At 54.1% G+C, this 12887-nt stretch overlaps 1 protein-coding gene across 10 annotated transcripts; it reads right to left on the reverse strand.

Annotated features, from left to right (window-relative positions):
• Positions 1-78: 78 nt before the first annotated feature.
• On the reverse strand, positions 79-3811 carry LOC107314833. Of its 10 annotated transcripts, XM_032444937.1 has the most exons (5): positions 2507-3055; positions 2123-2404; positions 1138-1354; positions 926-1053; positions 88-581 (listed from the first exon to the last, which is right to left on the reverse strand). In XM_032444937.1, exons 1-4 carry the CDS (start codon positions 2978-2980, stop codon positions 941-943), a joined length of 1086 nt encoding a protein of 361 aa, XP_032300828.1. In that variant the 5' UTR covers positions 2981-3055; the 3' UTR covers positions 88-581; positions 926-940. The 10 variants fall into 10 exon arrangements, with proteins under 10 accessions (XP_032300825.1, XP_032300826.1, XP_032300822.1 ...); XM_032444935.1 differs by having other exon boundaries at positions 82-581; positions 926-1049; positions 2123-3810; XM_032444931.1 differs by having other exon boundaries at positions 85-581; positions 2123-3802.
• Positions 3812-12887: the final 9076 nt, after the last annotated feature.

The raw sequence follows: 12887 nt of genomic DNA on the forward strand, positions 1-12887 counted from the left end.
CCCGGATTTTTGTGCAACTGCACCGAAAGCTGCACACCACAAAATATGGGGCTTGCTAATTAACTCTTTTCCTCGAATTGAAGTGCCTTTCTGCAAGCACAAAGCTCCGAGCACAGACATCTTTTATGATGAACTAGAGCCTCTGAAGAGGAGAATCTGAACGTGACGTCAATAGCTGATAACTGACGCAGCCTTGCAAAGGAGTCTCAGGCTGGCTCCTTGCAGCCTGCAAGCCCTAATGATTCTATTTTTTCCCCAGTCCCCCCTCGTAGTGAATTACTAGAACGCAAACACACACACACACACCCTTTTTTTTCACATATATATTTATAGATCCTTTATTCTCCAAACAAAGGATTACATTTTTTTTAAGGGGGAGGAAGGCAGGGGGCGAGGAGGAGAGAATTATAAAAAAAGAAACAGCAGCCCTTCTTTGTGCTGGGTGCAATTCACCGTATGAAGCCACCTCAGTCTCCCAGCAAAGCAAGCATCCCTGCCTGAAACCCACGTTTGTGCACAATGGCCAAGTGGTGCATGGTGGTGGTTGTTGTGTTTTCTCCAAAGCCCACTTTACAAAGACACTGCAAGAAGACAGACACAGTAATGCTTGCAAGGCAACAGGCAGAGAGACAGACTCAGTACAACTGTGGATTAGGGGTTTGTGCAATAGGACAGCATGGAAGGCGGTCAGTTGATGGTTTTTTTGGTGGTGTTGTTTTTTTGTTTTGTTTTTTAATTCTCTGCAATGATGCACCTAAAGCAACAGTGGATGGTGGTGCAGAAAGAAGCCGGGGTAGGGGGACGCGTGGCTGGGGGTGGCTGTGTGTGCGGGGGGGGGGGGGGGGAGCAGACTTAATGCACATTTAATGTTTTGGACGTAGCGTTCCAGCGAAATGCCTTTGTGTGTGGATTTTTTCCCCAGTACCTGCTAAAAATAGCATCAGGGTTTTGATCGCGTTCCAGAAATAGACAGAGGGTTGCACTTGTATAAAAAGCGAGCGCGGGTGGAAGAAAACCTGGACATCACCGCAGTATTTTTTTTCCAACTCCTGTCTGGAAATTAATTGTTGGATTCCCCCCGCTCCCCCACCCCCCGATCCTCGCCATCCCCCCCCACCCCCCCGCCCCCTCCCCTACCCGAGGAGTTCCCGCTCGGTAAGTAGCGATTTTTCCTGTGCATGCTGCAGCCAGCGGCCGTGAGTCTCGTCTTTCCTTTCTGCATGCTCGGATCCCTCTGTTTTCCTCCCTTTTTACTTTTCTTTAAAGCGAGGGGGCTCCGTTCGTCTCCATAACGCATTTGCTGCATGCACGGAGCCCGGAGACAGGGAATTCTTGTGCAGAAAGGGGAATCACCCTGTCGGTAAATCTCTGAATCAATAGCGAGCTGCAACTCTCGCTCTCTCTCTGTCGGCGCTAGCGAGCCCCTCTGCCGCCCGCCCGCCCCCCGTTCGGCTGCGCTCGGGGGGGGCCGGGCGGGGGGCGCGGGCCGGGCTCTGCGCGGGGCCGCCGCCGGGCGCTGTCCGCTCCCCGGTGCTGAAACCGCCGTTGAGGGAGGGCGGGGAGGGGGGTCGTCCCGGTCCCGCCGCCGAGGGAGCCGCTCCCGCTGCCGTCTCCCCCCCCGCGCCCGTGCGCGCCGCCGCCGCCCTTCCCGCCCGTGCGTTTGAAAGAGCTGTACCTGATGATGGTGCTCCGCAAAATAGGAGGCTATAGGTTGCTTTATTTGGACTCACCCCTTCTCCTCCCACCTCGTTTCTCCCCGCTAAGAGCTCACACCTTCTGCGGCTCGCGTGTGTGCGGGTGTCTGCTTTTATTGTCGCCCGTCCTTCGCGTCCTTAGGCAGACAGATCCGAGGCGGGGGAACGGCCGAAAGAGAGGCGAGGGGCCGAGCCGCAGGGTCACGGCGCCGCAGCCCCGCGGCGGGGCAGGCACGGCCGGCACCCCGGGCAGCCCCGCACCGCGGCACCGCTCCGGAGCCGCCGAGAAGGGAGGGGGCTCCGCCGCAGCCAGAGCCCTGCAGGGGTGGGAGAGGTACAGGCAGACAATAGCCGCGGCGGCAGCACCCGCCGAGCGCCCTTAGCCGTCGCCTCACGGTACGAGCGAGCTTAGAAAATGGTGCACCTACCGCACAAAGCCCGGCACCGCCGGCGGATCCTGCAGACAATGCAGCGCTGCGGCCGCGGCAGCGGGCACACAAAGCGCCTCTCCTCGCTCCGAGCCCCGCGGAGCCGCACAGCGGCACTCCGCCCACGGACGCCCCGAATGCGGGAACCGGACCGTTCCTTCCCCGAGCGCGCGTGGTCGTATTTACAAACGGACCCGTCCCCGGTTTGTTTGGTTGGGGTTGAAAGGAAAGAAAGCCCTTACGGCACGTGCAGCCAATCGTCGGAACTCGGAAACGGCGGCTCTGTGAAACGGCGATTAGAGCCCGGCAGTGCCCTCCCTCTGCCCCCCGCCTCCCAGCCCTCCCCTCCCGACCGCCGCTCTCCGGCACAATGCATGAGATTACCCTTAACTGGATCCTATTAAATAATTCAATGGTGGCGGTGTAATTTTGGTTGGAAACTGCACGGATTTCCAAGTCGTGACTGTAAAAGTGAGTAATGTGCTCTGGCTGCGTCATGGCTCCAGTCACAGATGGTTCCAAACTGAGGAGAAATCGTGACTTCGACTTGAGACGTCCCCTTCTCCACGAGCAGCGCGGCCAATCACCGCGCCGTCGGGGGGCACCGGACCGCTCCGGCGCCGCGCTCCGCGTGTGTGTGCGTGCGGCCGTGTGCCGCTCCGCGTGCGCGCACGGTGCCATCCTCAACAAGTTGCAGGAGGGGAAGGGAGAGGAGGGGTTAATCCCGGGGAATCTTCTGCACCTAGCGAGATCGTGACCCTCCCACACAGTACAGTAACTTATATACATACCTGGAGGAAGGGACGCTTCGCTTTTGGGCTTTCTATAAAAAAAACAAACAAACCAAAAAAAAAACATCCCGTGGTGATCGGGCACGCGGCGCGGGACCGCCGGAGAGGCCGGGAGGCAACGCCAGGTAAGTGCCGGGTTCCGCCGCCCTGCCCGCCGCTCCGCCGCTCGGCTAACGGGGCCGGGGGGCGAGGGGCGCTCGGGGCGGTCGGAGGCGCCGCTCGCGGGTCCCTTCTGCGGAGCGGGGCGACCTGCCAACTTCTGAGTTGCGGCCGAGGTGCGAGGTTCCCCCCGAGCTCAGCGGGTCTCCCTTCCCCGTGTCGCGCGCGAGCCCGGCGGGACGCGGCGTGGGCGCGCGTTCGCCTTTCTGCCGCCGCCCGCGGGCACCGTCGGGTCTGTCTCTCCCCGCGGGTTGGCTGCGGGGAGCTCCGGAGTTGGGTGCCGCGTCCCCGAAACTTTTCGGAACCGGCCGTCCCCGTCCCCTCCGGCGGCGGGGCACGAAGGTTCGCGACCTCGGGCTGTGCGACTGGAGGCGGCGTCCCGCGCACCACCCCCGCCCCAGGAGGGTCGCCCCCGGGGGCTGCCCGGGGCCGGGAGCGGCACGCTGCTTAGCCGAGCGCCCGCCGCGGATCCTCGTGTCCCCGGTTGCCCGCCGCGAGGTGGCGGCGGCCAGGGGCGCCCCCGTCGGGGCGAGCGGCGGATCCGCAGCGGGGTCCCCCGACGGCGGGGCGGCTCCGCGCCTCCGCGGAGCCCCTCGGGCAGGGTATGGCCGGGGGATAGAGGAGAGGGCTAGGGGTGTCCCGGCCGCGCTCTCGGACGCGCCGTGGCGGAGGATTTGGCGAATAATTAGCCGTGGAGATGGTTCTTTTTTATTTCTTTATTTCTTTATTCCCTTCTCGCTCTCCCCCTCCTCTCTCCCGCCTCTCCCCCTTTCGGGAAGGAAAAAAAAAAAAAAAAAAAAAAAAAAAAAGAAAAAAAAAAAAAAAAAAAAAAAAAAAGGCAGAAATAGGCAATGTGAAGCGCCGCCTGATTGGTGGGTGACGATTTTAGCCCGCACCAATGAGCTGCCCGCCTGCTCTCTATTTATTTAGCGCTCAGGGGGAAGAGTTTTCTCTTTACGCAGCGCCTGTGCCCAGCGCCGGAGCCTCCGCGCGGAGCGGGGCCGCGGACACGCCGCGATCCGCCACGCTCCCGCGGCCCCGGCCCCGGCCTCGCCGGGGGGTGACGGCCCCCCCCTCCCTCCCTCCCCGCCGCCTCGCCCTGCCTCGCCTCGCCCGGGGCCGCGGGGCTCGGAGCGGCGCTCGGTGGGGATGGGGGTGGGGACCCGGCGTGGCGGGGATGGCGGAGCGATCGCCCGTGGGTCCGGTGGATGGTGTGGCGGCGGCCGGCCGATGGATGTGGAAAGCCGCGGCAGACTTTGTCCTTCGCGAATCTTTTTGCGGTCTGGGCTTGCTGTACATAACTACCTACCCGGGAAGCCCTTACCCCAAAAAGCATTCGCGGAGGGCGCATTCGCCGAAGGAGCAGCAGCTGCGATCGCCGAGCCTTGGACTTATCTAGACTCTGTGGGCTTCTATTATTAATTCCTGGCACCTCTCCCTCTCCTCCATCGCCCCCCCCCCCCCACCTCACCCCCCCCCCCCCCCCCTCCCTCCGTCGCTGTGCGTGTATATCTGTGTGTAGAGATAGAGGGAGCGATGTAGTGGCAGAAATAAACACCCTTTCCCCCTTCCCACCCCGTTCGGTCCCCCCGGGCAGTCAGGCACCCGCCGCCGCCTCTCGCCGAACTTTTTAATCGACTTTTGCCTATCGGAGCAGATCACACCTTGATTCAGATCACTGTACGGCCGCTTTTCTTTCATTAATGGCAAAATAAAAATAGAATAAAACTTCCGAAAAGTTCTCCACCCCTCACCTTTCTCCCCCCTCCCCTCCCGTCGGGGCATCTCCGTATTTAAAATATACGGGAGTCCTGACTGGGCGAGATCAATTCATAAAAGAAAAAAAAAGAAAGAAAGAAAGAAAAAAGAAAGAAAGAAAGAGGGGGGTTGGGGGGGGAGAAGAGAGAGAAAAAAAATATCTTCTGAGCGATTCATTAAACGCTCCGTAATAGGGAGCCTCGGCTTCTTCCGAGGTGGGGAGGGTGGGATTTGCCGGGATCGCCCCATAAATAATAGGGAGGGAGGAGAGGGGGAGGCGCGCGGAGCCGCGGCGGTTTGGGGGAGCCCCCAGTTCGCGGGAGCTGCACCAGGCAGGCGCTGCCAAAGGCGCCTCCCTCCCCCTGCCCACTTCCAACCCGATTTTGAGCAACTTGCAGCCCGCCGATCGCCCCGATCACTCTTTCCCTAAAAGCCAGTGCCCCCGAAAAGGGTAAAACAGGCGGAATCCGGGGGAAAACCCCGCCGAGGCTCCGCTTTTGGACGAGGTGATTGCGAGCGAGCAGAGCAGCATCAGCACCAGCTCTCTGGTTCTGAAACTGCCTTGTGCGAGCACACAGCTCTAAGAGCATCTCAGGCAGGAGTTGAGGAAGCTGCATTCTCTCTCCCTTTGCAGTAATTACCAGCCCTGTTCCGTGGGCAAGAAATAAACAACAAAAAGAGCCCCTCCCTGCCTGCCGCCCCCCAAAAGAGCGAGCGATTAAAAGCGTCTCTGTCCGTGCCGATCAGCCTCGTGAAAGAGACAAGAGCTGAGCAGCAAGTTGGGAGCAGAGCGGCCGCTCGACGCGATACAGGGGCCTATGGTTCCACCGTCTGGAAAAGAAAAAGGGGTGGGGGGGGCGAGCGACCGTCGGGGCTGCCCGGAGCCGGCAGGGCTCTCCTCCCCGCTGCCCTGCCGCCGGCACCGAGGGAGATCCGCCGGGAAAGGGCTGAGCTGGCAGTTCAGGGAAGCCTGCAGTGGAGAGATCGGGCGAGGACCACGGTCGGGTCTAAGAGTTAATATTTCTCAAGAGATAAAAGAGATTTTGAAGACCTGTCTGCACTTTAGAAAAGAGTAAAAGGCTGGTGAAGGGATGAGTGGGGAAAGGAGGCGAAGGAAAAGCACCTCGTCGCTCCCCTTCCTCCCTTCCTTCTCGTTCAGGACACGTAGCTCGAGCACTAGCTGCCTTGATGAAAACAGACGTGGAAGGGTCACGATATCTTTCAAGTAGACTTGCATTTTCATAATTATTTATCCTCTCCTATTTCGAAAATAAAAAAGTGTTTGTCCTTTCCAGTCGCCAGAAAACCTCCTTGCAGGGGTTTTATTCATGTGAGCATATTTTAAAGAGAGAGACAAGGTACTAGAGAGAACTTGGGGAAAAAAAGAAGTGATGAGAGGAATCAGCCAAGCTGAGGCTAAAGCAGCATCCCCTCTTCTTCGTGCCTCACACTTCAGAGGACCGAAACCAGGGGTGGTCTAGGGGGGCAGCTCGGGAGTGAGTGGAGCTGCAGCCCCGCCGGCTCCACGTCTCCTTACCTTGGCAGCCAACTGTTGCTGCCCTGCTGAGGATCGCTGCTGCGAGCGGTGGCGGTGGCCGCTCCTCTCTGCTCGGGAGCAGCTCCCATCCCGGCTCCCGACGCCGCCGCCCCTCGGGGCTCTTCCCCTGCACGCCCCAGCTTTCCCTCCCGCCGCCTTCTCCCCCAGTGGTCCCCTAACGAGGCAGCGCAGGGACCCGCGGCCGTCGCCCCGTCTCGTCGCTGCCCCTGCCCTGCAGAACAGACCCCCTCCTCCTTCACCCCGTCGGGGCCGCCCTGAGGGAGGCCCCGGCTCCTCCGCACTGCAGCATCGCGGCCTCCTCCTCTCGCCGGGGCGCCCGGGGCTGGGCTGGCCTCCCTCGACGTGCTTGCGAGATTCCCCGGGCGGGGGATCCCTGCCCTTGGGGCTGCGGCTGGAGCGGAGCTCCTGTGTACCCCGCGGTGACGGGGATGCGGCTTCACCTTGGAGAGTCGGGGCTGCCGTCCGGGAACCGGCTGCAGTCTGAGCCCCGCGTGTGACAGCGTGCGTGTGCCCGTGTGTGTGCGGCCGTACATGTGTGTGAGGTGCGAGGCTGCTGCCCCCACCTGCTCACCCTCCTTTCTTTCTGCCCTTCCTTGCAGGTGCGGCCGCGCCGTCGGGGCCGAGGAATCCGTGGCTCCGCGGGAGCAGCAGCCCACACCAGGTGAGAGCAGCGCCGCACCGGGCTACCCCCGGCCCAGTCCAGGCAAAGGGGGTTGGGGAGCACGTCCAGGGGCGCCCGGGCCTACCTCTCTCCTTTGACCCCAGTGGTAGCAACAGCCCACGCTGCATCAGCACTGGGCATCTCGCCTCGAGTTCCCCTGCCCAGGCAGGGCACAGGCAGCCCCTCCGGGCCCGGCTGTCCCCACTCCTGGCCAAGCGTGGCCTGGCCACAGGCAGGGAAGAGAGAAGATGGGAAGGGGAGGCCCTGAAGGAAGGGAAATCAGCAGAAGTTAGGTGTCCCTGCTATGCCATCACACTGATTTCAAGCGAACCTATCGTTGTGAGCAGGTGGGGAAGGGAAAAGTTAGAAGACTTTGGTAAAAATCTCCATTTCTGCGTTATCTTTCCTTCTTTATTTATTAGCTACGTTCTCTTCTGCTCCAGAGTTGCATGTGCCGTCCAACATGTGCAGCTCTCGTAGATGTAGTTGTGTAGGCTTGTCTTTTTTATTTTTTTCCTTCTCACGTCTATGATCTCCGACACAGCTCTGCAGTTCTCTGGCTACCACTGCAGCCGTGAGGTAGGAGAAGGAGAAGCAAAGTAATTACCAGCAGTGCCTTAGAAATAAGGAGCCCTCCTCCCAGTGAGGCAGGGGAACGTATGCCACTTCTGTCTGTTTGGTGGCAACCCCACAGTCCTGTTTCTGAATGCAGACATTTTAGAGGAAGGGGAAAAGTACTTCTGTTATAAGATTAAAAGTTTATAGGTAACTAACTAGAAAAAAACCTCTGCGCATTATTTTGAATTTTATTAAATGAGTAGGTATGAGAAGCAGCAAAGCCTTTTACGAGTTCATCTCTGCTGGTTCATTTTGGCACCCAGTTTCTGGAAGGCTGTCACCTGCTCTCGTGTTCTTTGTGTGGCTTGTTGTAAACCAACAATGATGTTGTCCCTCAGAGCTACCAGGAGAGCAAATGACCCCAGAGGTGGGGGGCTGGCTCAGCTTCTGCATGGCACAGGCCATGCACTTCTAAGGCACCACTCAGCTTTGCAGTGCTTCGTGACGGCTCGCTCACCACCAACATAGACAAGCTGCTTATTGAAAGGGAAGCAGGAGAGTGGCTCCTCGTCGTGCAGGATGGAAAGACCTGTTAGGTCCACTGGCACATAGCACCTCCTGAGCAGCATCCAACCTCCCCCAAGAGATCGTTTCAGACATTAAACCACTACTGCTCTTCAGGTTTTCTGAAAGGTCAGGGCAGACTTTGCTAGGAGCGTGGGGTCAGCGTGCGTTAATTTACGTCTGTTACTGCACTTAATACAATTATGTAAAGGCTAAGAGCCTATGAATAGAATTGCTGCTGCTTAAGGCCTCGGAGCCTCCTGTATTCCTGTCAGTGAGGGACCGAGAAATACCTCCAACCATCTGTAAAAAATTGATTTGTGAGTACGGGCCTCATGAAATAATGATTAACACCGTTCCCCTCCCCTCCTTCCTCCCTCCCCTAATTTTTGTTAGCATTCAGGTCTTTTACAGATCATTCACACGTCGGTTCTCATTCTTTCTCTCTCAAATCTTTTGCCACAAATACGTTTGAATCTCATATTTGTGTGAGCTGTGGTATGCTGCCATCTCACTTCTGGCTGCAGAGACCACTCTAATATGGGACACGCAGAAGTTAACTTTTATCTTTACCAGCTTCAGTGGGGCTATGCTCATTTTGGTGCTGTCCCTTTTCTTTTTTTTCCTCTCAAAATGATAAGAAATCAGTGCTTTTTTTTTTTTTTTTTTTTTTTTTCCTTCTTTTTCTTTTTCTTTTCTTTTTCTTTTTCTTTCTCTTATATTCTAGGAGGGTCTTAAGGAATGCCAAGCAGGGTTTGTTAATTCACTGGCAATACTCACACAGGTATTTTGCTAAAACATTCCTGTTATGGATATCACCTGTTAGCATGACCACTGGTGCTGCTCTGCTAACTAGTAATGCAGTCAGCAGCTCTTGCAGCACGCCTAGCTGCCACTGCATTTATCTACAGCAGGGAGCATGAGAGTGAAAACCCTGATGAAGCCTAATTAGCCATAGAGGTGGTAGGAAACTTCAGCAGATTTGTGTTACAGCAGACACAGAAAGCAGTTTGGGGGAAAATATGGGGTGTAGAGCGATGAAACTTCAGAGGGGAGCACCAGAGCAGCCAGGCTGACAGAGAAAGAGTGAAGTGAAGCTTGTGAACTTTCACTTCAGTGTTCTTTGGTAAATACAATTAATTGTTAGGGAAGAGATGCATGTGGACCTACAGCAGCATCAGTAGACATTGTTTGAAACAGAGAGAGGAAGTTGCCACTGATTTAAAAACAGGCGATTTTCCATATAAGTGACCTAGAACCTCTGAGAACAGAACGCAGAGGTGCAGGGTTGGCCACACACACGTGCTTGCATACATGCTCACAAAATATATATGTATGTACATAAAATTGTTTTGTTTTTTTTTAGTGCTTTATTTTAGTTACAGGTAGTCAAGCTTCTTGATTTGTGGAAGAGAGTTGCAGAACTTGGTCCTGTGAAAATCAGAATCCCCACTTAAAAGTAAGAAGTGCCACTTTTATTTTATAGCGTATTTGGTGCCGTCATTAGGCTGGGTTTGGAAGGACAGTAGAAGATGCTGGACTAATTATGGCATTTCCATGTGGAGAAATGCGTCACGCTAGCAGCATGACACGAGCCTCACTCACAGCATAGCTCTGCTACCTCAGGAACCTCCCTGGGGTCGGCACACACCGTCTGCTCCCTGTGGCTGCAGAATAGCCTCTGTGAGGCTCGAGTGGCTCCCCATGAGTGCTCCTGTCCCCATGCGGGTGGCCAGGGGGCAAACCATGAGCAGGATGATGAGGACACACAGTGACATGCAGATGGTGCTAGTCACTGGGATGCAGCAGGAACCTTCTCAGGAGGGAAGTGGTAATTGCCTTGAGTCCAGACGGAGGTGAAGCATAAGCCCCTTGTTTGTGTGATACAGTAGCCTCTACACTACGTCCTCCATCTCCAGTGCCTGTCCTCTGAATTTGACAGATGCTTCTTCACCAGTGCTCCTGGCCATGCCACTGTAGTGCTGTGTCTCAGGGGGTGAACTTCCCAAGTTGGCCACCTTGCTACCCACCAGTGGGTATTTGGCGGTGGGTTAAGTCAGCTTTTTCCCACAGCTGGAAATGGCCACTCCAGTGAAAAAAGAAGGCAAGACGGTTCAGAATAAGCCAACGTTCTTGGTTGAAAATGTAGGAAACAGTTTACTAAGGATAAAGGCAGGGTGTGTCCAGGAAAATATGTTCCATCATCCCTTATTTTCAATGAGATGGAAGCAAACAGCATGGGATAATGCCATGCTAAATAACGTAAGCTATCATGGGTTTCTGCCCAAAGCAGATGAGGTACCACCACTTGGGAAACCTGAGCATTTTCAGGTTGTGAACAAGACTTTTTGTAAAGGGGAATTTGAACAAAAGAAAAACTGAAGATATTATAGTTTTAAATGACGTGTTTTCAAAATGAGTGCATGGTTGAAGGAAAAGAAGTAGAAACTGCCATGGAGAAATTATATCTGGTTGTTAAAGAATGTGATTCTTCCATGTTTCCTCCTTGAATTATCTGCCCTAGCGTGATCGGTTCCACCAGATCGGTGTGGGAGGCAGAAAACACTCCTGAATCAGGGCCCACCACACTCCTGAGCTTACAGCTTTGCTGAAGGAAATAAGGGTATTTTCCAACCGAGGAATTGGGATGAACAGTGGAAAAAAATCAACGATGTGTGCTGATATGCAGCTCATTGAGTTAGAGTCCAAATGTGCAGATGTACATCACATCGGCATCCACCTTCAGTGAAGGTAAAAGAAGGCAAATGAGAAAGTGATCCAAAAGAGATCCAAAAGATCCAAATCAGATCTTGCACTGAGTGAATGGCACATAGTATCCACTCTAGAAAAAAACGGTCAGCATTTCCCATGAGAGGAGTAAAGACAGGAAAGTCCAGTTAATTAGGAGAAGGTTGTGGAGAAGTGTCCAGCAGCCACAAACTACTGGTTGTTTAATCTCAATATATGGAATATGTAGTCGGCAGTGTTAATTTAATGTAAACAACAAGAGCTGTGAGCATCTAAAAGGAGATGCAAAACCCAACCCTAACATGTTTTGACGTTCTTGCCTTTCCCTGCCTGGAAGACCAGGCTGGGTGACTTATTAACACTCTGCACATCTGGCACAGCCACTCACAGCTGCACTGGCACACTGATGCCAAGGCTCTACCACTTTCTGGTTTCCTTTCTACATCTCTTTAATTACATTGCCACATTTTAGTTAATTTTCAACACGTGTGTCTATGTTACGTTTAGTCACATTAGAACTGGCCAGGGATATAAATGAAGGGAGAACCAATAGAAGCAGTGGAGGGAGAATGTAATGTAAGCTGTTATTCTCTTATAAGAATGAGAAGAATCTGGTTACACCTTTTAGAAGTCCCAGGCTGTACCCACATGTTGGCCAACAAAGCTTGGATAGTCACTGTTAATTTTGGTACAGCTCTGCTGTTTGTTGGTAAGTCTCTAGCACAGGTGGCACAGGAAAGGTCTCCCCACTGGGGCATGGTGCTCAGCAGTGTTGTACATTGGCTGGTATGGTTCCTTGTTTTATGCACAGGGCTGGGGAGGGTTATAGGCTGAAAGAGGAATTGGTTTTCCTCTTGAGAAGGTAAAATGAGAGAGGAGAGATGCCTGCTGAAGCACAGGGAAAGCTGAAGTTGCATTGGGAACACTGGTATTTGACAAGATATCTGGTAACTTTCTTTTCCCTTCCAAATCAGGATGTAAGAAGCCAGAAAAAGACATGAATTAGCAGAGTGACATATAGGCTTTAAAAAACTCTGCTTGCTGCTGGTCCTTAGAGTCGCCCTCGACAGAGCAGCACTCTTCATTCAGCCACCTTACCCTTACAGGATCATCTGCTGGGAAAGAGATGCAGCACAGGTAGAAAAAAGACTCAATGTAATTAATGATATGTATGTGGTGAGACAGTTCTTATTTCTCCCCACCTTTAAAAAACAAAACAAAACACTCCTGTTTTCTTCTTATTTTTGTTTAGTTCTTCCTTCTCCTCCTTTATTCTACTTAGTCACATGCACAATCTCTCTCTTTTCCTTCTATTTTGTCTCCCAGATTTTCATCCCTGACTATAGACACCTGGCCCTGGAGTGGGTCCTCAGCTGATTCCCCAGCTGCCCTGCTCCTCCCACCTTGTTACCTTCAGGGCACAAGATAAGCTCTCCTGGTGAAATCAGGAGGTAAACTGAGGAGTGAGGGCAAAAGGCAGAGGGATGACCTGAGCCTGGCTGGCTGGTCCAGAAGATGTGATCGCTGGCTGTGTTGGCCCCTATCTACTGGCATGGGGACAGTCATGAGGGTCACCATGGAGCGGAGGAAACAGATGTCAGGGCTTGTCAATGTAAGTGTAAAAAATCTCCTCCTCCACTGCTGAGTTTGGTGCTGAGGTTCTTTGCCTTAGCTGCTCTGTAGGTAAATCAGTGTGTCGTGTGCTGTTGTGCTTGTTGCATGGGATTGGTGTGACTGTTGCAGGTAGTGTGGTAGGTTAGAAATGGATTGCCCACCTGCAGCATGTCATAGACAGCACAGAAATTATGAAGCATAGAGGGACTTTGTACTCTCTGCTTCGTGATGAGCCTAGGCAAGCAAGGTAGGAATGGAGGACCAGATATACAACAGTGGTAATACTTTCTTATATGTATTCTGCACTTTCTTATAGAATTTTCTACATAATTGACTGCTTTTGTATGTTTTTAT

This window comes from Coturnix japonica, chromosome 5, assembly GCF_001577835.2.
Source record: "Coturnix japonica isolate 7356 chromosome 5, Coturnix japonica 2.1, whole genome shotgun sequence".
Lineage (NCBI taxonomy): Eukaryota > Metazoa > Chordata > Aves > Galliformes > Phasianidae > Coturnix > Coturnix japonica.